At 52.9% G+C, this 27,306-nt stretch overlaps 11 protein-coding genes across 11 annotated transcripts; 5 read left to right on the forward strand and 6 right to left on the reverse strand.

The window, feature by feature from the left end:
• Positions 1 to 129: 129 nt before the first annotated feature.
• Positions 130 to 1,766, reverse strand: CCOS01_16165 (flavin containing amine oxidoreductase; the record flags this gene model as incomplete). The annotated part of the gene is made up of 3 exons (XM_060464302.1): positions 130 to 1,346; positions 1,398 to 1,446; positions 1,506 to 1,766. The coding sequence occupies 3 exons, from the start codon at positions 1,764 to 1,766 to the stop codon at positions 130 to 132; spliced, it is 1,527 nt and encodes a 508-aa protein (XP_060305066.1).
• Positions 1,767 to 2,579: 813 nt separating this feature from the next.
• On the reverse strand, positions 2,580 to 3,797 carry CCOS01_16166 (uncharacterized protein; the record flags this gene model as incomplete). The annotated part of the gene is made up of 1 exon (XM_060464303.1): positions 2,580 to 3,797. The coding sequence occupies one exon, from the start codon at positions 3,795 to 3,797 to the stop codon at positions 2,580 to 2,582; it is 1,218 nt and encodes a 405-aa protein (XP_060305067.1).
• Positions 3,798 to 7,847: 4,050 nt separating this feature from the next.
• On the forward strand, positions 7,848 to 9,011 carry CCOS01_16167 (acyl-CoA thioesterase II; the record flags this gene model as incomplete). Its single annotated transcript, XM_060464304.1, has 2 exons — positions 7,848 to 8,132; positions 8,193 to 9,011. The coding sequence occupies 2 exons, from the start codon at positions 7,848 to 7,850 to the stop codon at positions 9,009 to 9,011; spliced, it is 1,104 nt and encodes a 367-aa protein (XP_060305068.1).
• A 1,151-nt stretch (positions 9,012 to 10,162) lies between these two features.
• CCOS01_16168 (uncharacterized protein) lies at positions 10,163 to 12,043 on the forward strand (the record flags this gene model as incomplete). The annotated part of the gene is made up of 1 exon (XM_060464305.1): positions 10,163 to 12,043. The coding sequence occupies one exon, from the start codon at positions 10,163 to 10,165 to the stop codon at positions 12,041 to 12,043; it is 1,881 nt and encodes a 626-aa protein (XP_060305069.1).
• A 706-nt stretch (positions 12,044 to 12,749) lies between these two features.
• CCOS01_16169 (cytochrome c oxidase subunit Vb) lies at positions 12,750 to 13,749 on the forward strand (the record flags this gene model as incomplete). Its single annotated transcript, XM_060464306.1, has 5 exons — positions 12,750 to 12,840; positions 12,960 to 13,007; positions 13,196 to 13,354; positions 13,417 to 13,517; positions 13,582 to 13,749. The coding sequence occupies 5 exons, from the start codon at positions 12,750 to 12,752 to the stop codon at positions 13,747 to 13,749; spliced, it is 567 nt and encodes a 188-aa protein (XP_060305070.1).
• A 328-nt stretch (positions 13,750 to 14,077) lies between these two features.
• CCOS01_16170 (uncharacterized protein) lies at positions 14,078 to 14,581 on the reverse strand (the record flags this gene model as incomplete). Its single annotated transcript, XM_060464307.1, has 1 exon — positions 14,078 to 14,581. One exon carries the CDS (start codon positions 14,579 to 14,581, stop codon positions 14,078 to 14,080), a length of 504 nt encoding a protein of 167 aa, XP_060305071.1.
• A 711-nt stretch (positions 14,582 to 15,292) lies between these two features.
• On the reverse strand, positions 15,293 to 16,669 carry CCOS01_16171 (uncharacterized protein; the record flags this gene model as incomplete). The annotated part of the gene is made up of 3 exons (XM_060464308.1): positions 15,293 to 16,148; positions 16,224 to 16,333; positions 16,412 to 16,669. The coding sequence occupies 3 exons, from the start codon at positions 16,667 to 16,669 to the stop codon at positions 15,293 to 15,295; spliced, it is 1,224 nt and encodes a 407-aa protein (XP_060305072.1).
• Positions 16,670 to 19,518: 2,849 nt separating this feature from the next.
• CCOS01_16172 (uncharacterized protein) lies at positions 19,519 to 20,256 on the reverse strand (the record flags this gene model as incomplete). The annotated part of the gene is made up of 1 exon (XM_060464309.1): positions 19,519 to 20,256. One exon carries the CDS (start codon positions 20,254 to 20,256, stop codon positions 19,519 to 19,521), a length of 738 nt encoding a protein of 245 aa, XP_060305073.1.
• Positions 20,257 to 20,439: 183 nt separating this feature from the next.
• On the forward strand, positions 20,440 to 20,658 carry CCOS01_16173 (uncharacterized protein; the record flags this gene model as incomplete). The annotated part of the gene is made up of 1 exon (XM_060464310.1): positions 20,440 to 20,658. One exon carries the CDS (start codon positions 20,440 to 20,442, stop codon positions 20,656 to 20,658), a length of 219 nt encoding a protein of 72 aa, XP_060305074.1.
• A 1,354-nt stretch (positions 20,659 to 22,012) lies between these two features.
• Positions 22,013 to 23,497, reverse strand: CCOS01_16174 (glycosyl hydrolase family 16; the record flags this gene model as incomplete). Its single annotated transcript, XM_060464311.1, has 3 exons — positions 22,013 to 22,827; positions 22,883 to 23,323; positions 23,380 to 23,497. The coding sequence occupies 3 exons, from the start codon at positions 23,495 to 23,497 to the stop codon at positions 22,013 to 22,015; spliced, it is 1,374 nt and encodes a 457-aa protein (XP_060305075.1).
• A 3,340-nt stretch (positions 23,498 to 26,837) lies between these two features.
• CCOS01_16175 (uncharacterized protein) lies at positions 26,838 to 27,086 on the forward strand (the record flags this gene model as incomplete). The annotated part of the gene is made up of 1 exon (XM_060464312.1): positions 26,838 to 27,086. A coding segment is annotated over one exon (249 nt), but the record flags the coding sequence as incomplete, so codon positions are not given.
• Between the last annotated feature and the right edge of the window lie 220 nt (positions 27,087 to 27,306).

Below are 27,306 nucleotides of genomic sequence, written 5' to 3' on the forward strand. Positions count from 1 at the left end.
AAGACATTTGTCGGGTTCAATCGTCTGATTCATTTCCTAGAAAAGAATTCCCAGCCCCCGTCTAAGCCTATAGCACATCCCAAATCTAGCTTGCCTATGAGAAACTGTCCGACGCCTTCCTCGGTCCAATCACAACTTGGCGTTCTCGTCCAGCAGTCTCAAAAGTCTGCCAACACGCTCTGCCTCACGGTAGCCGCTGACGACTGCACCAGCCACGCTTCCACGGTTTTCCATCTCTGTGTGCTCACCGGCAAATCCGAGTCTTCCATCCCATACGGGCCTGCTTAGCTCCTTGAAGTCAAGTGGGCTTCGCTCCCCATTTTCTGAAATAATTGACGGCGTGGTCGTGGCACCGCGGGAGAACTCGTCTGTCAACCAGTTGGTCAAATTGGTCTCGATCGGCTCCGCAGGCTCAGATGATGGCTTGAAGCGAGAGACAAGGAACTTGTGGTAGGCAGTCGCAACTTCCTTCTGATCGAAGCGGAGCAATGCGGTAGCAGGAGTTTCGGAAAGGTACGTCAGCAAAGTCGGACTAGGGCCAGGGAGAGACGGCCCAGCGAAGTTGGCGCAGACCATAGTCGACGCCTCGAAGATTTCGGCGGGGGTAGAGCTTTCGGTCACGGGCTTCGTAGATGTGGGCAAGAAAGTGTAGGATCCTGCTTTGTCGGCCTCGGGCCACCAAGCTGTCTGGTACTGGAGCAGCAGCTTCTCCAGGACACCGACGTGGGTGCCCTTGATTACCTCCTGTAGGCGCGGCGGCAGCGCAGGGTTGAAGGTGCTTTCAGGTAGAGTCTTGAGGGTACCGAGCGGGATGGTAGAAATGGCCGTCTTTGCCGTGAATTTATTGCCCTTGGCGTCGACAATTATAACTCCGTCTTGACTTTGTGAGATTTCAGTAATAATTGTGCTCAGCTTCACCTCAGTGCCGTTGGCCTTGGCGTCATCAAGGACCTGTTTGACCAAGGCCTCATAGCCTCCCTCAGGGGCGGCATCAGAACCTCCAAATGAGGTGGTAGTCTCCCATCCAGCCCACTTCAGAGAAGCTTTCTCGAGCTTGAGTCCCAGGGGAATCTCGAGGGAGCGGGCAAGGCCGGCTGCCAGATCCTTCTGAGATGAACCTGATGCGGGCTGCGTCGCTACCTGCGTCGGGTCAGCAGGGCTGGTTTGGTTGACGTCTGAGGAAGGATCAGGGGATGCAGAAGCTGAGAAAAGAGCCGAGTTATCAGCCAGAAGGGCGGATGCGAGCGATGTAGATGGAGAGGGCGCTGGGTGCGGGAGCTTCAATGATGCCTGAGCAGCACCAAGGGACGCCCGCAGGTTGTCGGCGTTGGAACTTGAGAGACGGCCTGTTCTTTATCAATACAGAATTTCGCGGTATGGGCCAGAGTCTCACGCACCAGTTGGGCCGTAGATCACACCCTCAGCAGCCTTGGGTAAGTGAGCGGCCTACTCCATCTCATTAGCTTCTGATCTCTATTACTCAATCGCGTCCATGTCAAACTCACAACGCCAAAGTCTTGGGCGATATATCTCGCGGGGTTTCCTTCTTTGTAGCCGTGAATCCAGCTGCATCCAACATCAATCTTGGCATCTCCCTTCACCCACGTACTCGCACGTCCCCCAATTCTGTCTCTAGCCTCAAGGACCAACACTTTGCGACCCTTGCTAGCAAGCTCCCGGGCGGCAACGGCGCCGGACCAGCCGGCTCCGATCACAATTGTGTCCAAAAGTTGATTGCTCATTGCTACAATTCTGCGTTTGAACATGTGTCTGAATCCTGAATGTTGAACAAAATGTTGGGCAATGGGCCTGACAATGTCCTGCTTCAGCTTCCCGGGTTAAATCACCCCGCCCCAGTGTCCCCGCCATCGTCCCCAGGCCCAACGTCACGGCGGGGCCCGGGAAGATGTCCGACCGGGCCGACCATCGGAACTGGTGGGGGTTCCTTCTGCGTCGATTCCGTTGTAACACCGAGAATTGTTCTCATTCTCTGTAGCACCCCGCTATCAATACAAAATCCCTCGATACGAAGAACCCTCGACACGAATCACATCTTGCAGCCTGATTCCAATGTGACTTCTTCTTACTCTCCGGACTTTCGGACGTCGGAATTCCGGGCGGAATCATAGACGGAATTGAAGGCAGGTTGAGGCATAGGCCTCCGGCAGGCAAGTATTGCCTTTGAGTGAGTCTTTTATTTCTCTTCTTATTCACTTTCATTTATATGAAGGCTGAGTCTGTAACTCGACGCCTGCTTCATAGCGCCGTATCCAATAGCGCATGATGGCCAATCCTCTCTTTTCCTGCCAGGCCAACAATGACAGTGAGTGACCTGCTTACGGCGCTCATCTCATATGTCCTTAGACAGAGCCAACTGGCCATCCCGTGACCTCAAACTTGGTCGAAAATATGCTCCTCGAATGTCGCCTACGCATTGATAGGCCAGATCTGATTCATGCTGCTTTTTTTCTTTCTTCTCCAACCCAGCCCACCCATTCCGGTGCTACTAGCCGCTTTACTTTTGTCTTGGATTCGAAATTCAACCAAATTGGTTCTCCTTGACCCGTCATCCAACGGCACTACCTGCCGCCGACCCAAGAAATGCCATCCAGCTCATCGAGATACTCTTCGTAGGAGCTGCCATCGTCGTCAGTCTCACCAGCCTGTGCAGATCCTCCGAAGATGGCACCAAAGTCAGAGTACACATCTTCCAAATCGTCGTCGTCGGCCCACGCGTAGGAACACTCGTGTGTTGATGTGGGAAACGCCAGCAGTCCGTCATCCTCCATTTCGTCCAGCATCGTGCTTGAAGGAGCTAGAACTGGTGACCGGGTTGGGTTTAACCTCGGCGATACAGGTTGTATCCGAGTTGATTGAGGCGTCCATGGAGGCGATGGCTTTCTTTGCGCCTGGGCGGACAGGGCATTCGTTGGATGAGGAGTGCCTGGAGAGATTCCGGGTCGCATCAGAACAACCCTTGCTGGCAGTGGCTGCTGTCGGTGTTCTAGGTGTGCTGGCGATTGTGCAACAAACCTAGCTCCTGTGGCTAGTTGCTGGCCGTGGTGAAGTACAGCCGCATTGGCAGCTGTCACGGCAATACCGATATCACCGCGCTGTGTCGCCTCATTTCGGACACGTAGCCGAATCCTATTGAGTACTGCCGCTCTCAACATGATGGAGCTCTCTCGAAGTAGGCCCTGTCTGCCGACCTCGGGCGAGGTGGCTACAGCAGCCAGCTTCACGAAACGCTTGTCGCCCAAGGGACCGGCTTCACGGTTGATGATATGTGTCGCGGGTAATGAGTAGGGCTGAGAAAGTCGACTTGTTATGAGATGAAGCCTCAAGCGTCGCTTTTTACAACTCAGCCCGGCTGTGTATGGGCCGTCAACATCGGACTCGGCTCTAGCACGCTTTACTCTGTTGAAAGATGAGGGCTGGCTCGAGAAGACGAAGTTGGCCTTCTCCTGGCTGGGAGGGAAGACGAAAGGTGGTACTGTCGGCGGATTTTTGGGTGAAGAGGTGATTGAGTTCGTCTGGGTAGTTTCAGCGGATGTTGTTGCGAATATCTTTGATCCATTCTCTGGGCCATGGGCACTGGTGGTAACCAAGGTGGTTCTGAGGATTGAAGCTGAAGGGCAGTTGGACTCATGCTTGGCACATCGTCTCAAAGCCTGTGGCGAGAAGAGATGGGGGTCGATGTTGATACCGCCATCGTCTTCGCAAGCTGAAGTTCCGAGGCGCCATGTCTTGAAGGGTTCCAACGCATTGCGGTTCAACGAACCGACTTCAACCACCATCGTTATCTTGTTGTCTCTGCTGATACCTCTCGTTCAGATGGAAGGAGACGACCACTCGCTTCTTCCGGGTGACTGAGTCGCGTTGGTAGAAAACAATGCTCGGAGAGCCGGTTCATATCCCACGGCCACTCCCACGCCCGATCTAACTACCGTCCGCTACCAACATGGGGGCCGGGTGACGTGACCCTACAGAGAATCAACAAAGTCCGTCGAAAGGTTAAAGCGGCATAAGAAAAGAAGATGATGCTGGAGTGGAGCAGCCAAGGTAGATGACGAGAAAAGGGCCCTTACGCTAAGTGCGAGCGACCTTCCTAGCAGGATGCGTGACAGAGAGTGGGGAGAGCGGGAAAGGCGAAAAGGCTGATGCCGTCCGCAGCTGCAAGACAAGCACGAGACCCCGTCTTCTATTTATTGCTCTGCTCCGTACGTACTCCATACACGTTGCCCGTCAGACGGGTCCTCAGGCGAGTGCATAGAAAGCGGGGAGAGAGGCACAGCGTGAGAAGGGAGATCAGCACAAACCGACGGGGCGGAACCGCCCATTCGAACTTTGAACGTGACCAGCTGGTGTTCCACCCCCCTTCTCCTCTCTTTTCGAGAGCCCGGGAACCGTGCTACCCATTGACAGGACGGGCTAAGAAAAACAAAAAGTCGTGGTTTGACTGATGTGTGGGCGTGTGAGGGAGAGTCGACAGGGGTCGCGGAGGTAGGAATGGGCAGAGACCTGGGGAAAGCTGGCAAGGGGCGAATGAGAGGGTCGGGATGCGCCGGTCACCCCCGGTCCTGCACCAACCCCGGTCTGGGGTCGAGGGGGGGGGGGGGGCGGAGATGCGAGTGACATGGGCGGGAAATTTGGGGCGTTTTCAGCCTTCAGGCAAATGGACGGACATGCGTTGGGTACGGAGTAAGAGTAGTTGTGTATGTTTGAGTAAAGTAAGCATGCTATGCAGCGTGGTATACAGGAGCAAAAAGAAGTCGGACTATGTGGAGATGTGCTTGTGGTTCTTCCGTGGCTTTATTGCATTCGTGTTTGAAGCGCGTCAAGGTTTATCACAACCAGGGTACTCTGGACACTAAGAAGACTATGTTCAACTATTAAGAATGGACCAGGAATCGAGCTACTATATTACGCACTTGCTGTGCGTTGGAAAAAACAATCCCGACCTGGAGTTAGAGGTCAAGCCCGGACGGATAGATGCTACGGTACGGACAAACAGGGAGGCAGAGACATATTTCCTGCACCCCGGACCGGGTGGTCTTGTCCGGCCCAGAGGCGATGTGGCAAGCTGCATAAGAGAACACCTAGACCACTTTCTTGACCGACTGGTTTGCTGACCTCTTCTCCGTTTGCTTATTGAATGGACGCTCGGAAGCTGGGCAAAGGCACGCGTCAACAGTGGAAGCTGGGAGTCGTGGGAGGATCTCACCGAAGATTCCAAGACAAGATACAGGCTATGTTTCTGCAGACACATCCATAATCCAGCCAGGTACTTAGTTTCTACAGTCTGGATGCTTACCACCAAATCGTTCGCCACTCGGCAGGTTTTGGCCTTGTTTCTCACATTCCAGTGCTTCTGAGTGATTACTATCCGAATTTGTTTAGTTCAATATCTCCGATGTTGCAAGCAAGTGCAATTCCTGAATTTCCGGTCAAGTTTCATGGACCTGGCACCAAGAGCCCAACGTTTCTTTTTCTCGCGCAAGTGGCTTGGGTCACCCGCACTGCTGGATTTTCGCCGCCCCTTTTGACCACGCTTGCGATATCGCAGCATTCAAGGTGATTGTTAGCTCGAGGGCCTCATTCTTCACTTGTGCCGCTGTCGAATTGAGCCCACACCCTTCATGTTGCCAGATCCGTCATAGGTCGTCAGGTCCTTTTTGCGAGAGTTAAGTCTCCAGTGATAGGTCTACAATACCCGAGCTCAATGTGATGACTACCTTAGCATGTCAGGAAAAAATACCTTGAGACAGATGATCTGCTCCTTTGCCTCCCCGTCAAAAACATCAGTCTCCTTGCTCGCCTCCCTGTAGTTTCTCGAGTACCGAGAGCCTCGAACGGTCAAAGCGACACGGGATGCAACACCACAAAAGGAGCAGCCAAGCACAATACCGATGTGACGCCAGCAAACTCCCATTTGTTACCACACTTTGCGGGGAAACCAGCCTCGTCCAACCATGCCCCGGGTTTTGGCTCTCCTATCGTGTACGTGCGTTCACCGTTTACGCCTGTTGTCAATCACCACGGGGTGCATAATGCAGCGCTCGCCGCTGCGTATCCAACGAGAATTGTTCCGAGGCCGCTCATCGGCTGCCAGCACAGCTGAGAGGGGGGCGAGGCGAGACTTCGAATGCAGGATGCCCGAAATGGCATCGTACGGTAATGCGTACCCCCCCCCCCCCCTTCCCTAAGCCTGCTCACCCGCGGATGGCTGCTTATCGCTTGCTTGCAAAGCTGGTGGTATTGAGCCGCTAAGTTTGAAGTGGGAGGGTCACGCGTGGCCCAGAAAATATATATATATTTTTTTTTCGCTGAGAGTGATTGTGAGCTAAAGGTTCTTGGGTTGAGGGAGTATTTGTTAGCCATTGGGCTTCGTGACGAATGAACATTCAAGGCTTGGTGAGAGCAACAAAACTAGTCGTGCTAGGCGCCTGTTAGTTGCGGCAAAGACATCAGAGAGGTGCCAGGGTATACCCCATCTCGGGTTACCCATCTTGGGAACAGAACTAATGCTATGGGTGTCAGCAAGAGGCAACTTGACTCCGAGTAAGTTAAATAGTTGTGGATGGATGGTTTCCGAACCAATGCTTCTTTACTAGGTACTCTTTTCGTGATCGATCTTCTTAGATGAATTCTCTCTGCGCTGCTGGCTTGCCTTTACAACACTCCAATATTTCCATGACTTTGACTTGCTAGGAAAAATTAACTCATCGCTTAGGGCTTGAAAGAATGGAACGCCCGCAAGCTGCGACATGTTGCATGACAATCCCAGTTTTTTCGAGTCAGCGATGCCCAAGATGGACTCAGTCCCTTATTCAACTACCCTTCAGGGCCAAGCGGCCACAATTCCCATCACCTGTCAAAATTTTCCGCTTTCGCAGGGGATACTGGGGCCAAAGCGGCGCCACACTGCATGTGTAAGGTGACAGACAGGCAACCCGACTAGAAATCAGCTGAAGTTCGTTCTCGGTCAGTTGAGAAGACGGGTCGCCGACGGCCCCAAGGGTCAACATGTCAGCAGAAATTCGGGCAAACAGGTGGGACATGTCCATTCTCCTGCAGGGTCTGAGAGGAGGGTAGCAGCGGCTTTGACCTCCAGAGGCCATGGTATGTGAGGTATGTATGTATGGTAGTAGCAGGGCCCATTTTCAGTCAGCTGTGTGCAGCGCTGGGTGGGACAGCGTCTTGTCCCAGTCACACCTAAGGTACTTGTACGCAGTAAGCATTCAAGGTCGTCTTATATCAGCCACATGTTGTGGATTTCGCCCGCCGCTTGTACGCCGTTGTGACCGGCCCAAAATCACCGGCACCCGTGGTTTTCATGTTGTATTCAAGGCCGAGGAATTATGGGTATCCCCCGGAGACCAAAGCCGGCATCCCCACAAAGTGCCGCGGCGATCCTTGGAATGGAGCGGTGGACTCGGCGCAAGAGACTAGCCGAACCCCCTAAGAATCATCTGGGGGATTCCCCTCACATGGGGTGCCTCGGCTCCGCACCGAGACTCTGGCGTGCTGAAGTTCTGGAGAAGGAAGAAGGGCAGCTCCGCACGGCCACGGTCCCCGCCATAGAGCTCCTCGTCCCGAGGTACAATCTCGTCCAGGTCTCAGAGCGTTGTTGGGGAAAGCTAAGCTGAACTCCCGAAGCTGAACTTCAAACCAGTCATTCCCTTCTCCGAGCTCCAAAGTTTCGTCATTTTTTTTGGCAGGCAGAATTTATTTCAAAAACCGTTCAAGCATCGCTCGTCGCGTCGTATTCCGTGATTTCGCCAATCCACCCAGATCGACGTTACTCGTCCCCTTGTTGTCTTCGTTCGGCAGCCCCACCACTTGCTATGTCCAAACTCTTGTTCGACGATGTCATGGCACTGGCCCTGCTGCCAACTACATCGAACCATACGACAACGACAGGTGGCATCGTCAAGCGTTACATGAGTCTCTACCCAGCTTGGGTACCAGGGTCAGAACTTGTCGGCGGCAAAGGCCGCGGGTCCAAGGCAGATCCTCGAGCTGCATACGGAGGGCATGTTTACTGTCAGGCGCCGCTAGCTGCAAGCCGCGCCGTGAAAGAAGAGGAACCTGAAGGATCCGGAACGCAGTCCGGGGGTTTTGGGCTTCACGTGAGACTGGAATCTGCTGCCTTGAATGGAAGATGAAACCGTCGCTAACATTGTAGCAAGGCCATTCAAGGAGTCTTCTCGGCTGCCGCCAAGTCAGACAGGCCATTCATATATGAGGTCACTGTTCTATCGACTAGCAGGACATTCTGCTCCCGCCTGGTGACTGTGCGCCAACCAAAAGAGACGAGCAAACGCGGCCACTATGAAGACAACTTCTTATTGGAGGATGCCGAAGGGCTTTTGGGTGATATCTGCTTCAGTTGCATATGCACCTTCAAACGGCCAGAGGAAGCCAGAATCGTTTCTCAAGAAGAGCCACCGCAGAAACGCTTTGCCGAAATTCTGTCCACCAAGTCACCCCAGGATTGGCCGTTCGCACCGGCGGTCGATGTGGAAGAAATCAAAGCCATGTTTCCGAATGTTGGCCAGACGACGTTTCCCATCGTTGACATGCACAAAGTCGACTTGACGGCTTACAATGAGGGAAAGCCGGTTTCGGAGAGGAAGGAGCTTCTCCTATATCGTCTTAAAGGCCCTCTTCCAGCGGACGATCCCAATTCGCATGTGGCTGTCCATGCGTTCGAGTCCGATCGCAACGGATTATTGATGATAGGCAACCATGTTGGCCTCGGATGGAGTCTAGGCACCGCGGCCAGCTTAACGTACAAGTTTGTCGTTCATGTCAACGTCGATCAAGCCGTGATGAAAGACGATGGCTGGTGGATTCAGGAGGCATCATTTCCCCGGACCGGCCAGGGTCGAGGGGCATTGGTCTGTAAGATGTGGAGTCCTGAAGGCGTACATGTCGCCACCGGATATCAAGACGGCATTCTTCGAGAGCGGAGAACAGATGGGGATAAAATAAGCCAGAAGCTATAATGAGATGCTACAGCGTAGACTTATGAAGGGTTCGGTTAGACCAGTGTAAGCTTAAATAGATCTGACATAGATGAACAGAAATGAGATGCAGATAGGAGATGCGTAGCTTCCTGTTCCCTTTGTTACTTCAGTAGATTTGTTTTTACTAAGTACCTTAGAGATCATCTCACCATAGGCACCTTGTCATCTTCCTTCTTAGAGGTCGCTCAAAGGAAGGGTCATAATCAGTCGAAGGGTTCCTGCGTGTCTACCTTACAGATCGCTTAGGAGGAAAGATCGCATTTGTATTCATTCATAGATCACTGAAAGGAAAGATCGCATGAGTTTTAAGATCGTTCCTACCATCTCCTTTTCAGATCGCTCAGAAGAAGGATCGCACTGCTTTAAGATCGTTCTCACTGTCTCCCAGTCTATAGATCACTAAAAAGAAGGATCGCACTAATTTACAAACGTTCCTGCCATCTCCTTCTATAGATCGCCGAACGGAAGGACCGTAATTGTACAAGATCGTTATTGCTGTCTCTCTCTATAGATCGTTTAACGGAAGGATCGCTCTGGTTTGTAGACGTTCTTGCTATGTCTCCTTTGCCTCCTACAGTTTGAGGGTATGATTCCCTAAATTATCCCGTCGTTCCTACCCTCACCACTCGTGACTTCCGTACCGATGTCTCCTCTCATTCGCATCTACGTTCCTTCTCTCACAGCCTCTCCCGGGGCCTTTATAAAACCCACGCTACCTTTCCGCTTCTTCTTCCATTCACCACCAGAATCCTCTAGCCTCGGTGCACCACTTTGATTGATTCTTCCTCAGCACACCGCATCAGGTCTTTTCCCTTTAGCACTCCACAACAATCGGCCCTCCCCTTCCAAGCTAACGACTGGTATTCTCATTGATAACATTTCTAAGTATCTTTATGAGCTTGGGTGGTTTGGCATACGTTATTCACCTAGCATCTCATACCGTTTGCACCTAGGTACTTTGAACTCTCCGACACACAGATTGGGTTTCCTTTTTGCCACGTCCCCGACCATTCTTCATTTGTTTGAAATTACCGTCATTCGCTGAGGTCATTTGGGTAAGTAAATTGGTTATGCTACAAATGGCTCGCAACTGCTAACTCGTAATCGGGAGACAGGACTCAGAAGCCAGGATGGACCCGACTTCGCCCTCGTACAACAGTGCGCCTGTCCGGCGATCGCAATTGCTCACGTCTATCTCAGAATTGAGACAAGGAATCCAAGCTTCTGAGGCCGAGATTGATCGCATTGAGAACCGGATCTCATACAAAGAGGACTGGCTCAAAGAGCTTAAATCTGAACGCATCGCCGCTGATATCCCTAAACCGGCAATTGACAAGGCCATCAAGCAGACACAAGCACTCATCAAAGAGATCGAAGAGACCCTCATTGCGAAGACAGATGAGATCGCACGCCTGAAAAGCAAGCTGAAGAAGAAGGAGACAAAGCTTGCAGCGATCCCACAAATCGAGTCATCCAGTGCGCCCAACCCCAAAGACAACGAAGATGCGGCAGCACTGCTTGAAGTCACAGCCACCCCCATGAATGCCATCTTCACAATCAGTGAAGACGGCAAGACCTACCTTAACCCGCCCATGCTTCGGGGTGTCCCAGTCGCACCCATCAGCGAAACCGGCTCATACTGGAACCCCTTATGGAAAAAGTTTGCAGAGGCAGTCAACGAAGAGAAGGTGGAAAGGGATTATCAAGAATATCTCTTGATCAGACATCAGCGAATGCTCCAAGGACCCATCCCAGCATCAGAGGATGACCCAGAGCATGTCTTCAAGAGATACCAGCGCAGCTTGCGGCAAGCCAAGGTCACAACGCAGTGGTTCAATCCAGGACACACAATCCATCCTAATCAACTCATGGCAAAGGAACACTTGCCTGAGACTGGGATCTGCGACAACTATGTTCTCTACAAGATCTGCAACATCCTCAGCCGGGTCAATGCTATGTATAAGCGCGGAGAGCTGGGAATGCCGCCTATTCACTTCCTCATGTGGAGGATGAGTGTCTCCCTGGAGCGCTTTCCACACGACCCCATGAAGTCATTCTGGCGCGTCATGGTTGACAAGAACCACGGTGCTTACGACAGCATTCTTCGGCAAGCTGAGATCAGAGGTGCACAGCATACCGGTGACTACAACTTCTACTTAGGTCGATGGAAGCAGGCATCTTCTGCCAGAGAGCAGACCCATTCGTCCGCATTGACGGGTAGCAGATCAGCCGCCTCTGACGCAGCAATTGCACAGCCTCGAGCAGGTTTCCATGAGGCCTTTTTCCAGCAGCAACAGCAGCAGCAGAATCTGCGTGAGCCTGATTCTAACCTTACCTTGAACCCAACAGAGGCGTTGAGGTCGCAAATGCAGATGCAGACATCCTCCACACAAGAAGAGAGACGACATGTCAGTGATCGACGCAAGACGCACCACTCTTTAGAGGCGTTTGATACATCGACCTCTGATCACGACAGTAGCTGCTCGCGCCCTGCCAAGAGGCTGCGTCAGTTACCACTGTTCACAGAGGATCGTCTTGCAGTTCGAAGCAGACCATCTGCTGAGAGCATGGTCTCGAGCCATTCCTTGATCGGACCCATTATGGAGACCGAGCCTTCTATGGATCTTGAAGCGGAGATTGGACATGGAGCTCACACTCGGACATCTACATTCGGGGTTGTGGATGCCCCAATGGAGGATGAACTTCAGCTGGACAGCTTCGAGAAGAGCATGGCCGACGATGATGATTTGGCAACCGAGGCAACGGCCCCGATTCCCCAAACTACCAGTGTCGAAACCCCAGTCGACAATCGCGAATGGATTGACATGTTTGTCGGCTCGGAAGAGATCAGAAGACAGATCCAGCCCACAAACATGGAGGCCATCAGAGCTTCAGTCGGAGAAAGTCCTTTCCCAAAGGATACTGGAAGAAGAGTTTCTCACGGATTTGTCTTCCCCTGGTACCACAGCGAGGAAGCTCAGAAGCTGGACGAATTGGGATTCCCTTTCTAGACGCGACTGATTCGGGTATCTATCTCTATGGGAACAGGCATCTTTTTGGGAGGACATAATTGGCATGAGAGTTGGATGGATGGATGGTAACGGACTCGGATAGGCATTCAGGTCGGAGGAGTGGCTTTTCCCTTTTTGCTCTTTTTCTTTGCTTTTTTTCTTTGCTTTTAAGAAAACCTCCGTCGCGGTCTTGGACCATCTGGGTACTGAGCGTGGATGGCAGATTGAGATGGTGGCCAACCCGGATAGGCTCTCAGAGAAGTGGCTGGGTTTCTGGAGAACAACCTCGTCACAGTTCTGGGCCATCTAGTTCCATAACAAAAATAGCTGGTGAGCAGCTTCAGTTTAGCAGAATACCTCTGAAATAGAATAACGTCAAAAATCGTGCCAGTCGCATCCTTTGTAGCCTGGATCTGAAAGCGGCGCGGATGAAAGGGGACGAAGCTATCACGGCTCTGTAATGCTCCAGCTCTCATTTGGTAATCTGTTCATCACGTGATGCTCTGTCGCTTACGATTCCGGTTATGGCAAGTACCTTGGCCAGTGCTCTCTCTGCGGTCTCTCTGACTGGTGGTTCCCCGTAGCTTACCCGACAGCCGCAACATCAAACCATCAAATCAGGCCATCGACAAATCCCTCTCTCTTCACCCAAACCCGACGTCACAACAACGAACCTCTCCTCTCTACCACCCCAATTGCCGTCGCCATGTTTCTGCAGCGCTCCGCCATCATGGCTGCCCGTCGGGCGGCCGTCGCTCCCCTCGCCAGACGCACCTTCGCGACCTCCATGATCCGCCGTACGAACCCCAATTGAAGGCCCCCCCAAATCCCGAGAAGAAAAAAATAAGCCTTGCAGCGAAGCCATTCCGAAAGTTCCCTTATCGCTGACTCTACGGCCATCCGCGGCCACAAATAGGCGACGCCAACTCCTCTACTCCCGCCAAGCCCTACAAGACCATCACCGGTAAGGTCTATCGAGCCAATTGATTCGAAATTATCGTCGTTTCCGTCCCGGCGCGGTTCCCCGGAATGCCTAAAGCCCGACCACATGCATCCCTTCGGACCGCGTCGTACGATCGAAGCGACGCACCAATTTCGAACGACTTGGAAGATGAGGACAAGAGGCTAATCATTTTCATTGCAACAATACAGAGATCAAGGGCGAGGACGACCTTCACGGACCTGGTGCCAAGCCCGGCAGCATCCCCACCGATCTCGAGCAGTCCACCGGTCTCGAGCGTCTCGAGATTCTCGGAAAGATGGAGGGCGTCGACATCTTCGACATGCGCCCCCTCGATGCCTCCCGCAAGGGTACGCGATTGACCCCTCTTCGAAATTCATGCGCGAGCACGAAATCTAACTTGATCATTCAGGCACCGTCGAGAACCCCATCCCCGTCCGTTCCGCCGGTGAGGAGCAGTACCTCGGCTGCACCGGTGTCCCCGTCGATTCCCACGTCACCATCTGGCTGACCGTACGTGCCCATGGACCCGATTGAGCTGCCCAAAGAGCTCCGTAACCTGACCAAACATGCATAGATCTCCCGCGACCGTCCTATCGAGCGCTGCCCCGAGTGCGGCTCCGTCTACAAGATGGAGTACGTCGGTCCCACTGATGACCACCACCACGGTCACGACCACCACCACGGCTACGAGGAGCCCAAGACCTTCGCCGACTTCGTCAAGCCCGAGTACCGATACCAATAGATGCTTTCGCAGATGGCGAGCACGTAGCAAGGAGACTGGAGGCGAGACGGCATCGGAGTTGCTCTAGAGTGAGCATGGCAGATGTGTAGATTACCTTAAGTTGTGGCTGTATAGAACCTTTTTCTCCCGACTCCTGTTTGATGACTCCTCGCGAGTGTTGTGTGACGCCAGTCAGGTCGTCGTTGTTTCGCATGGCGGCCAGGACAAGAAGAAGAGCCGCAGCTCTCGTGGCTTGACTTGCTCCCTTGCGGATAAGTGCCCTACTCTTCCCGCGTGTCTACGTTGTATTTGATGGTGACGATGATGTCCGCCCTGATCGTAGCACGCCTCATTCTGGATCGAAGCTAAGCTTAATCTTCTTCCCCTTCTTCTTAGCAGGCTTCTTCTTGGCGCCTTCGTCGTCGTCACCGTTCTTCTCACCCTTCGTCACGATCCTATCGGCGACAGTATCGTCGTCTGCATCACCGCCAACAACCTTGCCAGCCTTCCTCTTCTTGCTCGCCCCAATCCCAGCAATCTTCTCCGTCTCCCTCTTCTCCTCCTTGGTATCCTTCCCTACCCCCTCCTCCTCTACTCCATCCTTCTTCAAAGTATCCGCCTCGACGCCGCCATCCTTGTCCACCCGTACATTGACAACATTGCCGTCGTCATCCACGACCAGCGGCGCGTCTTCTGCCTCTTCGCTGTCGGAGCGCTTCTTGCCCGCCCGTCGCCTTTTCGAGAGGATCTCATCTGGGCCTCCGTTCCCTGCTGCTTGTGCTTGGAGAGCGCGCAGAAATGGCGGGATGTTTGTGTCGTAGGACAGGTTTTTGCCGGTGATTTTGTCCGACATTGCGGCGGCGGGCGCGAAGCCAGTGAGGCGCCTTTACTTAGGTTTCGTCTAGTTCTTGAGATGGTTGAGGGCGCCGATTTAAAATTAAACCAGTCGCTGTTTTCTCGGCGGGGAATGCAGCCGTGACTGGACCGTCGTGGGCGGAGAGTGTGCGATAATGGTGGTGAAGCAGCTATTGTCAAATGCCAGTCCTCGCGGTCATTCGCACCATTAGTCCTTGAGGGGGTGGAGACAGTGTTCTTCAGTGCTCAATCAGCATCTTTAGCGGATAGCGCATCTGAACCTCGCTAATCTACAGTGAAAACACGCTACTCCGCCAAACAGCAGACGGGAACCGTCCAGGTTACCACGGAAAGACTCGACTGACTACACGACTTCTCCCCTTCTCAACTACCACTTCACCAAACCCAGCACATTCACATCACGTATGCAAGCAAGAAGGGGTTACACTCTCAGATCAAGAATCTGTATTGCTGAAACTTTTGAAGAACGAGGTCACTAACCCTAATGACTTTGGTATCTAATGCAACGAAAAGAACCTCCCTAATACCAAGCGGTCTCATGTCTGTACCAGCCAACTCATGGTTGCCGCTCTCCAACGCCGGGCCGTGTAACGCCAGAGCCAATGCCGTAGAGACCCTGCCAAAGGGAACTATTCCCTTGATACGCAAAGAAAGACTGTGATAAGGCACACGTAACGCCATTGAGATCTTAGACGATCTGCTGGATAAAGGTAGGACCCATTGTCACGCCGGCCGAAAGAAAGTTCGTAACCGGGAGGGACGTGATGGGCACAGCAGTCAGAGTGCCAGTGTCCTCAGCACGGCTGAGCGCCAACACACCCTCTCCAGTACCGTCCGTAGTGTTAAGCACATTGGTAGAGAAGAGCGTCTTCTCGTCCTTGGAGAAGCTGAACATGCGGGGGCTGATGCCGCCAGAGGAAATTTGATTGACGAACTCGAGAGTGATGCCACCGGCCTTGGGCTTACACTTGGAGCCGCCGGGGGCGGCCTGCTGAGCGATTTTGAAGTGGGAGATGGAGTCGGTCGCATTACCGCTGTTGCGGTTGGAGACGTAGGCGTGCTTTCCATCAGCCGAGATAATAATCTCGCCAGCGGCAGCGGTGGTAGCGTTGGCGGGAGGGAAAGCAGCGCCGTAGGTGCTCAGCTCCGAGGTATGAGTAAGGGAGAGGGAAGAGCCGTTGGTGGTAGAGACAGAAAAAACCTCGAGGGTGTTGGTGAGCTCACAGGCGACAACGAAGGCAGTAGGCGTGCCTCCGGTCTGAGGGAACCAGGCGCCGTGGCGAGGGCCACAGCCAGCTCTAGAGACGCTGTTGCGAGACACAACCTCGAACTTGTCATCCTGGGAGTCGATGATGGAAATGGAGTCAGTGCCGAGGTCGCAGATGGCGAAGTAGCGACCAGAGGGATCAAGAACCGCCTGGTGAGCGAAAGACTTGGTCTGACGCTCCTTGTTGGGACCAAGCTCGCCACCGAGAGTGATGTTCTTCATGTACTTGAGGGCGCTGGCGTCAGAGATATCCCAGACGTCAACGTTTCCACCAGTGCTGAATGATATTAGTCAATGACACTTTCCAAGGGGCCAGGATCAAAATAAAATAACAGAAGAAAGTGGAACGTACTAGGCAGCGCCAACAAGGCGAGTCTTGTCCTTGTTGAACGCAATAGAGACGACACCCGCAGAGCCCGTAGCCTCCGCAGTGAGCTTGAGGTCGTTGTTGGTGGTATCGAGCTGGAAAGAATCAATAAAAAATCCCAATAAGCAGGTGAGTTCAAAGACTGCTGAAAATTAGAAAGAGAGGTGACTTACAGTGAACAGACGGAGGTTGAAGGCATTCTCGTTGACAGCGTAGAGAAGGTTGGGCTCCTTGAAAGCCATCCAGCTGGGACCAGTGCCCTCGGTGGTGTTACTGCCCACGATGTTGAACGACTTGCCATCGTAGTCGGCAACAGAGATGGTGTTGGTAGAACCAATGATGACCTTAGATGAGGCGGCGGGAGCGTCCTGGCGGCCGATGACCGCAGCAGAAGCAGCCGCAGCAGCAACGATAACCGAAGTAAAGCGCATCGCGATGATTTGTGTGAAGTTGAAGAGAAAGAATGAGTGTATTGAGTGATCGGTATTGAGCAGTCAGGAAAAGAAAGTGTAAAGAGTAAAGTGTGAAGTGTGCGATGGAAGAAGCAGAAAAAGAGTAGAGACTGGTGAGTGGTGAGTGATGGGGAGAAAAGTGAGTGATTGTGAGTGAGGGTGGGTGTGGGAAATGTGTGAGGCAAAAGTGGTGATCCAGAAGTAGGTGGAAGGAAGGAGCAGCCGGTCGAGGTAAGGCAGGCAGGTACGAAATTTTTCCACGGATTTTCGCAGCAGATGAGGGAACAGGGCTGATTCAGTTCAGTCCAAGCAGAGCTGAAAAGATTAGTGATTTGCTAGTACTGAAGTGAATACACAAGTCTGATATTTCGTCCGAATAATAAGAGGATGGCCTGGGACGGTGGAGGCAGGAAGCTGCAACCTTATAAGATGGTTGAACAGGCAAGAGAACTCCGAAAAGGCTGCGTGTGTGCATGGCCATGCAGACATGTTCACATCAGAACATGCATAATAAGGTAGTCTTTGACTCTAATTCCCATGCGTCTGACTCTACCTTACCTTAGCCGGCCAGATCTACCACCCTGACAGACCCAAACCCCCAGCCATGGCTGAGTTGAATGAATGGAAGGGATAGGGTGAGATGGCATGACAAGCCCACCTCAGTCTGCTCAGCCTGGAGCCAAAAAGCCCGGCATCGAACCGCCTCCACGGCCACCAAACAGTAACACACAAAGAGCCCCCCTTTCTGTGCATACATGGTTGTCTGCGTGTGTTTGTGCCACCGTGTTTATTGGTCTAAGACCCCACATCATCGAATCCTTTTTGTAAAGAGTCTTGTTCAAGAGAGCAAAGATGCAAAGTGCCAAAAGCAAGGGAGGGCTTGGGGTCAGGGTCACGGCTTACAACCGGCGAACGATTGGTGGGGGTTGTAAGATGGCAAGCTTACCAGTTGTTGGTTGGGCCTGTTGCATTGCTTACTCGCCAGGCCTAAAGAGCCCCCAAAGAGCCGCAGGATCCCCCGTCCCCTGGCTATTCTTCCCTTTTTCTTGATACTCATGGAATGATTTGCAGTCAACGTTTGACTGGATTTCCAACTTCCAGCCGCCAAATTTGATGGTAACGCGAGCTGCTGCATGTTTGCCGACATCTCCTCAAACCACATGGATGCAGGTAAGCGTGGGGATCCAGCGTCAGTCAAGTCCAGTCAGGTCTGGCTTCGAGTCCGAGTTGTCGTCCGACAGTCAACGGGGATTGGATCCTGTCATCCCGCCCAGCCATCAGCCGCTCCTTTGGGCGGGCAGCCACAGCAGAACAAACAGTCTCAAGGCGGACTCCCTGCGTAAACAGGTAGTTGTCTGTCCATGTTCAAGGAGCCTCATGTTCATCAGGTCGGAGCATATTCGGCTGTTCAGCGTGAGTCGACGGTCCAACTCTGGCTCGTCTGCCCTGCTGTGTGCTACTCACTACCGATGAAACAGGGGCCAAATGGCCACGGAATAATATCAGAAGTGATGCTAAGTGAGGTACCACGGTCCCAACAGCAACGTCCTTTAGGCGCTGCGGTTGATCGCCTGGTTGGAGGGGCTGAGTGAGGGCGGTGTTTCGAAACATGTTCACCCATCCTTGGCCGCAAAGGATTGGACGAGAAACATTCCGGACATTTCCCATACTTTCGAGCAGGAGGGTCACTGTGTTCGACCCCCTTTTTATTTCAGCTTCTCTTAATCAAAGTTTCGTCGTACCTTGTTCACCTATTTATGAGAAACTTGCGGCGGGAGTAAGTATTCTCGTTTCTCGCCCCGTCACATTTCATCAGGCGGCAATACCTAGCAAGGACGGGAAAGAGGGAAGAAGCACAGAAGATCTTCATCAGCATGCCGGCCGGTGGTCCGCCGTTACGATACGTACCGAAGTGGGGTCTTCCCATCCAGCGGTTCCCCGGTACGTATCCTTCAAACGCCGTTGACGTGCGACTATTCTCGGCGTGGCTTGCGCTTCGAGAACTAACCAAAAGCCGCGGTGACGAGGACTGCTGAAGACGACATGCGCATCTACATCCAATCAGCCAACCAAACGTGAGATGGGATGGTAAAACAGCTCGAGGTGCATGGGGACAGCCAACCTCAGCACTAACACTGCAGGGGAGCGCGGGGTGAATGCTGATCCAGTCATCATCGCATTTCTTGTGCCAGAGCTTGTCGAGCTTGCTTCTACTTGAATACCCCCTTGGCAGTTGCGTGCTTTAGGTACTGACATTGGCTGAAAACGTCCATTCTTTGTAGACTGTTGGTTATCATGCTGAGACCGCTAGCCAGGGGTTGCTTGGCTGGCGCCATCGCGGTACGATCTGTGCTCTGCCTAAGTAAATGGACTCCCAAAGGCGGGTTGTTGGTTTGCCTATCAGAGAGTAGTTGACAGTTTATATACATGAGCCTTGGATCGTCCTGCAAGTTGCACATCTCCGTCAGCCTAGGCCATTTCGTACACTGCAAGTCTTGCGAGGATGTCGTCCAAATCAACTCGAAAGGCGTTTCTGGCGGATCAAACTTACATCTGGAACAGGTAGTTACTACAAATAATGAGACTGTCATGGTCTCTGGAGAGAAGAAGGTTTGAGCGCTTAACACAGGAGAATAGAAGTAGTTCCAGGATTCAATCTCTGTTGATATTCTATCGAGGTATTACAGAAAGCCTAGCAGTCATGGGTATCTTGACTCCAAGGCCCATCAGGTATTCAAAGCAAATAGACAAACGCCCGGATCCCCCGCTGTACCAATTCACATACTTCACACTCTCTCGTCCCATGTGTACAATCGCTTAGCTTCACCTTACCAGGTGATGGTGACAGCCTTCCTCAGGTAATTCGGGCCACCCGACTTGAAAATCTCCTCAAAGATCCACCGTCCAACGTCCTCCCTCGAGATACCGTACCCGATAGCCTTGGTCTGGACGCCCGTCTTGGGATCTTCAATACCCGTCCGGATCCGCTTCTCAGGCTGCGCACCATCAGACAAGAACGCGGGGCGGATAAAGGTAAAAATCTCGTCGCTCGCCACAATCCTCTGCTCCATGACCCTCTTGTCGGCGTGCGGCTGCTTGAGGAGGACGTGGTACATGGGCACCTGCATCAGCGGCACGTCACGCGCATGGTCCGAGATACCCGTCGTCGAAATAATCGCCAGCCTCGGCTTGCCGTTGACACCCTGGGCGCGGAGCTTCTCAAGCGCGCCGAGGAGCGCCGCGGCGCCGTTCTTGCACACGTCCGGGTCCTCGACCGTCATCTTGGCCAGGTTGAGCGGGCTTCCGATGCTGAAGCTCACGATGTCGACCAGGCGGGTCGGGTCGGTTGGGTTGACGAGGCAGGCGGCCACGTCGTCGACGCTGTGGGCGTTGCCCTTCTTCACGACCAGGTTCGGGTTCTGGGCTTCGGGGAGGACGTCGGTCATCTTTGTTGGGTTGCGGCAGAGGGCGATGCAGACATAGCCGGCCTCGAGACTGTGCTTCAGCGCTGCCATGCCGCAGCCACCTGAGGCGCCGAAGAAGGCGATGGTCTTGATGCCGGACATGATTTGTTATGAAGTTGGGGTGTTTGTGGTGTAAGGTCGGGATAAGGTTGTAGTGGGGTATGCTTTGATAGCGTGCCAAGTGCGATGATGCTCCTGCAAAGGATGATGATGAGTGGTATCAATGAATAGGATTGGGCTTGAGTTTGTGCGAGTAGGATGTACTAGAATTCAAGTGAAAGCTTGATGTCGCCAAGGAGTAGGATGGTAGTGATGATGATGATGATGTTCTCTTCCTTCCTCTCCTCGACGGCGAACTTGCCCAGCCTTATATGCATCCAACCTCCGTCTCAGGCCGGGCAGGTATGCAGGCCATCTGCAAGACTGGACCATCACATTTGGAAAACACTCACTGGGTACAATAGCAAAAAGAAACAAACACGGCATCCATGCTGTAAGCTGTAAGCCGCAGCATGTGTGAACCCCAGAACCTCACCTAGCCCGCCGCGACTCTTCGTTCTTCGTCCTTTCCAAATCTCGCTCAAACGGGCGCGTTGAAGCGAAATATCGAACCAACAACGAAAAGGCACGACGTTGGTCCGTAGGGCCCGTAGGTGTACACAGTAAATCGAAAAGGCGGGAACGGCCATTGCAACCACCATATGATCGGCACGATTACCCCTACTTTGTGGCTTACAGGATCCGCATCCCCGCCCGTTCTGCATCGCCCTCATCCCTGTCTGAATGTGACTGTCATCTACAAGTGTTAGCACCCGATGTTATCTGCCGCCTGGTTAAGCGCTCAGCAGCATCTTTCACTAACAGCCCACTTCAGCCTGGAATTCCCCCGACGGCCCAACCAACAGCCAAGCCTGTGGCTCAGCTCGCGCCTTTCGCTCCAACTCGCCAGACTCCTCGCCTCGCGAAACACCACTCTTTCGTCCTTCGCATGGCCCCCATCCATCCCGCGTCTCGCTCATCACTATTCGTCGCCTGAAGTGCTCCGTAAGTTGACTGTCACCATTCGGCCCTGGGAGATTCGACACATCATCATCGAGAACAACAAAGTGCAACCAACAACAAAATCCCGTCCCCGTCACCCGACTTTCCTGTCCCGCGCCGCATCAATACATACCTCTCTGACAACCTACGCCGCATCAACTTTCCAACAAACATCTTAGATGCATCAAGGTGAAACCTCACACCGCCTCGGCTGCCTAGAACGCGATGCCCAACAACCTTCCGGGCATCTATCTCTTCGGCGGCCCATCACCGCTTAGCCGTCTCATTCCGGCCTTTCTGATCGCCGATACACCCCCGGCCGCCGTTCGGCCTCCTCTCGGATGCTACGGCACCAGCCGTGTAATGTCTCCAGTAACCCCTCTCTTACTGGATGCTACAATGTCAGCATTGAGTTTGCCTGCAGTCATCATCCATTTTTCAACGGAGGCTAACCACTGCTTTTCCGAACGCTGGACCTCACTCAAGTCGCGATGTGAGAAGCAAATCCAAACAAACCTATGGATGACTTCAAATCTTCAACCTCTGTTGATTGCGCAGCTCTACCATATGTACAGACATCGGCTTTGAATTCAAAGCTCGCAAACGGCCGACTGCATATGCAATTTGGTTGCCCCAATCCCCTTACCAAATGAATGGACGGCAAGCGCCATTACCCAAAATGCCTTCATAACAATGCTTCAAAGAAAGGAATGCTCTCATTACATACAAGTAGCCCGAATCGAAACCAAGCAAGCGCATCACGTTATCCATTATACCATTTCTTTTGAAACCCAAAGGCCACACTCTAGCCTGTACTTCATAGCCAGAAGAGAGCAGTGGCAGCCACAAGTGCGGCAAAGGCGCTGGCGCCGAAAGAGGATTCACGGCGGAAGCCCTCACTTGTTGAGCCAGAGCTGCCACTGGAGCCACTGTTGCAGTCTTGCGAGAAGCCACTGTTGCCGCAACCGCTGCTGCTGCCGGAACCGGAGCCAGATGAATCACCGGAGCCTGAGCCAGAAGACCCGGAGCCGGAGGAGCTGCTACCACTGTCGCTGTGGTCGTTGCCCGTGCCAGAGCTGCTTCCACCCGGAATCGTGGCTGCTGAGGCGGTAGGCTGCGCCGCGGTGCCGGTGCCGGTGCCGGAAGCCGATGAGGCACCTGCGTTCATGTCGAGACCGGTGCCGAGAAAGCTCTTCAGAATGGTGTCCTTGTCGCTGTCCACCACAGTGTCGTTGGTAGCCTTCATGCTGTTGTAGTAGTAACTCTTCTTGCTGTTGGTGCCGGGAGAGCTCTTGGCATTGTAGCAGTTGATCTCGACATCCTTGACCATGGCATAGAAGTATCCGTTCTTCTTGATATCCTCGTGCTCCCAGTTGATGGGACCTCCGGCCCAGTCGATGGTACCCTTGGCGTTGGTGTCGGCACCACCGGGCCAGATGGACAGCTGGACACGGGCGGGCGTTTGAGGGAAGTCCCACTGCTGGGCAGTCGCGTTCCATGTGTCGGAGCGCTTCTTGGTTCGGCCAACCTGACCGTCTACCATCCACTTGATTTCATCGGGGGTCCACTCAATCTCGTACGTGTGCCAGTTGTTGAACGTGTCAGAGAGGGAGATATTGCCAGACTGGTCGTCTGTAATGATTGTCAGCATCGAGCTCGGGTCAGGGGCCATGGCAAGTCGACTTACACTTGGGAATACCCTGGAAGTAGTAGTTGGTCTGGGACATCTCCAGGTCGGCGCCGACCCATTCGTAGTCGATCTCGTCCTTCACGTCGCCATACAAGATGAAAGCTGTCACGACACCAGGACCACGCGATGTCCTGATCTTTGCGGAGACACTACCGTACCAAAGGTAGGTAGAGGAGGCAAGGACAGTTCCGACGCTCTTAGCGGGCATCGTGAGGAGAACGGCCTCCTTGTTGTACAGCGCGGGCTCACCTTGGGAAACCCAGTCGGCCTTGCTCGGATCACCGTAGTACTTGCTGATATCAACGATCTTGTCTAGCGAGTTCATGGACATCTTCTTGTCCTGGCAGACGGGGGCGGGAACGCAGGCGTCGAGAGAAAAGGACATTCGGGGATCACAACCGCCGAGGCAGAAGGCACCGGTACCGCATTGGCCATATTCTGCGATGGTCAGAGACTCGAGTTTTTGGGCATTATGGATGATGATGACAACTTACGGGAGCAGCATGGTGCGCTCTCCGGGCACTTCTGGGTGAGGGAGCATGAGGGAGGCGTCTGGGCGAGGACGGTAGAAGCACCGAGGAGGGCAAGGCCCATGGGAAGAATCGACAACATGTTGGAGTGAATGTGTGTGGTGCTGGGTGTGTATTACGGAGTTACAACGGAGGAATCGAACAAAAAATTGCTGGCGACCCGCAGGCAAGTATGCGAGAAGATGTCGATATTGGTTTTACGAATCAAGTTCGAGGTTCGATGGTGATCTATTGGACTTTCGCCGCCCGCGGGTGACGGTGGGATGATGCCGGCGTGTTTACTGCCGCGGCGGGGAGGAATTCGGGTGTCTGATGACTTGTGTATCCGTCTGTGACAAGGGCGGAAAGTGGTCGTACAAGGCTCGTCCGAATGACCGGGTCGAGATCGAAATCGATATGGAAGTTGCTGATGTTCGGAAGATTAAAAACAGAGTTTGGCTGATAATCTGGGGATCCCGGCTTCGTGATTGACTCGAGTCGGCGTGGGTTCGGGACGGAACGATGGCGTTCGGACGATAGAGAATGGGAAAAGGTTCGTCTTGGGGGGCGCAACGAAAGTTTGCTCCAACAGGAAGGTGTAGGAGAGAGTATTAAGCGATGGTAGTATGTAGTAATTACAACGAGAAGCGCAGGTCAAGAACGAGTGAAGACCGTAGCGGACGAGATGAGTGCGTATGGAAGGGAAGAGCAGGTTGAAAGCCCAGGCCGCGAGAATTAATTTGGAGGAAGGGATGGGTAGGGCGGGAGCAGTGGGAATGCACGGGAAGTCAAACCAGGACAGAACACCAGGAGGCAAGCGCTCACGGCGCTCATTGAGGTAGGTACCTTACCGTACCTAAGGTAGGTGGTGACTGCCCGTGTTGACTGTTGGGTTCACTGTTGCTCCTACCTTGCCTCGACTACCATTTAGCGTGCCTTGCTACGCCTTAGCACGCTTGGGAGGTAGGTAGGTACGAAGGGGCAGTTACAGTTACGCTTACCTGATTTACGCTTAACACGGATGCTGCGCCTCTTGCCTTGCTATGTGTGTGTCTGTATTTGGGTGTAAAAGGTCAGGTACCCAATGGAAGGCAACTACAACGTCCATCAGCATCTCACCACCTTCAATCCATCTCTTCCATCGCCAGACAGGCCGACAAGCTTCACAGGCTGTGCTACTCCCCCTTTCTGAAATGCCCTCCAATCTACTCCGTACTACTGATAGTCATCAGACATCGTCTCCAGTTCTTCTCAGGGTCTTTCAGTGGCACGCAAGGGAGTATTGATGAATTCTCCAGGCTTCTCCTCCTCCTCGTCTTCCCTCGTCTCCTTCAACCTATCCGCTACAGGCCAATGGACCTAGGTGGGGCATCAAAGCCGCTCCTCATGCCCCCATTGGGACAAGCGTGGCATCATTTGGGTAGGCAAAGCCGGTTAGAGCCTGACCCTGGCCCTGGCCATGTGCCTGCCCGTCTCCCTTCTTGAGGGAAACCTGGAAAAAGGAAATACGGGGGAAACAAGAACTGGAGTGCAGCTTCTCTCCTTCCATTGGTACCTCTTCGTTCGGAGTATGGTGTCCTCGTATTGGTCCAATCGCCACCTGCCCATCTTTTTCTTCTCTGTGGATCCCCAAGATCATGATTTTCTGTCCACTCACAGGCCACTCTTCAAAGCCACTTGTCCTCATTCAGGCTTAGCTCCGCATGATCTTACCAATACTTTCCTCACTTTGCCCACCAAAATTGGAAGATCACGGCATCACTGATCAACTCCCCCGTGTCTTGCCACCCCTGGCTTTTCCCTCGGCCGTCCACTTTTTCAATTCGATTAAGTCTTGCTCTGCAGTGATTTTCGCCCCAGGTGCTCTGTGCGCCCCCGGTGCACGGGGCAAGAGCGGCATAGCGGCATGGGGACCGCGGGAAACACTCCTTTTCTCTCGACGTCGCCTGTCGCCTGTTGATCGCCTGTAATTGCTGGATGAACATGATCTGTCAGGCCATCAATGCAGCCATGGCAGCATACCTCAGCAACTCAGTTGGCACGTCGGGTAGGTAGCATGCTGGCCGTGTGTCACTGCACCCCCTGTGGCTCTGTGGCTGCATGTAGCTCCTAGAGGGCTTGCATCCTTCGTTGCACACACAGCCTTGACGCTTCATTGACAGGTGCTGCGTTGCGGCAGCCAAGGATCGAAGCACCAACAAGCCAACCACCCATCAAATGTCAAGATCGAATATGGCTTGGGACAATTTTCTTGCCATTGACATATCAAGTAGTAAACCATTGGCTTTCAACCCGTCGAGACGCCAGACTGAAATGTCCCGTCAACCAGATCAGCAGACTTTGGTGCATGACGCCGTTTCTCCCACCGTTGGCGCATTTCATTGTCCCGTCTCCCATTGTTTATTTACCACATTCCTCGGAACCGGTCAAGCGCCGTCACATGCCACCAGCACAAAAAAAAAACATCAAAGTCTCATCTTCTTTCCGCCGTTTTATCCGTAGACTAGCTCAGCAACGGTCGCCAAAAACAAAAACACATGAGAAACAACAGTATCATAGAAGCTAAAAAGACAGAGAGCCAGGTCCTCGAGTCTTGCAATTTCCAATAGTGGATTGCGTGTTTGCCAATCATCTCCTTTTGTGATACGCCTTTCCCACGGTATGTCCTTTACGCACGACGCACACGCATACATGCAGCGCCGTTGACAGACGAACACCGGCAGCGAGACCCTGGCCTGTTGTGCTCATGTGACACGAAAGTGCCCGATAGCCGCAAGATCGCGTACCTACCTTCGGTCAGGGTTGCCCCAGGCGTTCGTCTCCTTTGCATCATGTGAGAACGCGTCTAAGGGTCCTGAGAAAGGGTGAACTCAAAGAGATACGGTAATGCTGGCATACATTAGTGCCGGGTAATCATGTACAGAGATATTTAAGAAGATGAGCCCTTTCTTACATACTTCCGTACCTAGAACGAAAAGAACAACAATTGTGAAAACGCGTAATACGAATAGCTTTGCTCCCCGGTTAAACCGGAGATGATGTTTAGTCTTGAGATTGCTACAGGGCCACCACGTAAAATCGTGAAAATTGTATCTTGAAGAATGGCGGTCACAAAAGCCGCGTGTACATGCCATTCATAATATCCTAAACTTATGTCTTGCTTGTATTGTCGTCACTCACAGAAACAGCGTACATTGTATCCAGCAATCCTACCACCGGGGACTTACAAGTTTCAAGCGACACCAGAGCCTGACTGGAGACGGTGAGTAGCGCACGAGGCTGACCGGAGGTTCGCTCAGCCGCCGAAATCCTGCAGGCATGATTGATAGAAAGTTCGCCCTCGGCAGCAGCCTCATGCAGTCAGATGGAGCTGACAACCGTCCAGTCTCGCCAGTGAAGGGTTTTGATCCAAATTATTTTCTACATGTTCGCTTGTGCTGAAAATAAATCTATCTACAAACGATGGTCTCTCGGGGTGCGCGTTTGGTGAGACTCCAATATTGCTCTTCCTACTCCTTCTTCTTGGATCATATCCCCGCTACCTATTTCAACTGAAGGCATGGCAGAAGATGCCCATATCGCGGGCTCATGGAGTAACCAGGATTGGCAGGTCAACAAAGCGTATGTTCAGAATGCCACGGGAAGCCAAGGATATTGGCCCAGAGGAAGATGGGCAGCACATGCCAATATAGCTGATGTAGGAATGATACTAAGCGCAGCCACAATCAACTCCGGCTTGTTGTATCGGCTTATATGAGTATTTTGTCATTGAATGCAATGTCGTACATCTGGTCACGTGTGCTGACGGATGCGACTGATGTGTAGTAATTCCACGGCGATTTACTACTCTTTCAAATAGCCAAATATGAATAATATGAATAACTTGCCACGCTACATACACAAACACTCACG

The sequence above is a fragment of the Colletotrichum costaricense genome, assembly GCF_030867565.1.
Source record: "Colletotrichum costaricense strain IMI 309622 chromosome Unknown Scaffold_28.1, whole genome shotgun sequence".
Classification (NCBI taxonomy): domain Eukaryota; kingdom Fungi; phylum Ascomycota; class Sordariomycetes; order Glomerellales; family Glomerellaceae; genus Colletotrichum; species Colletotrichum costaricense.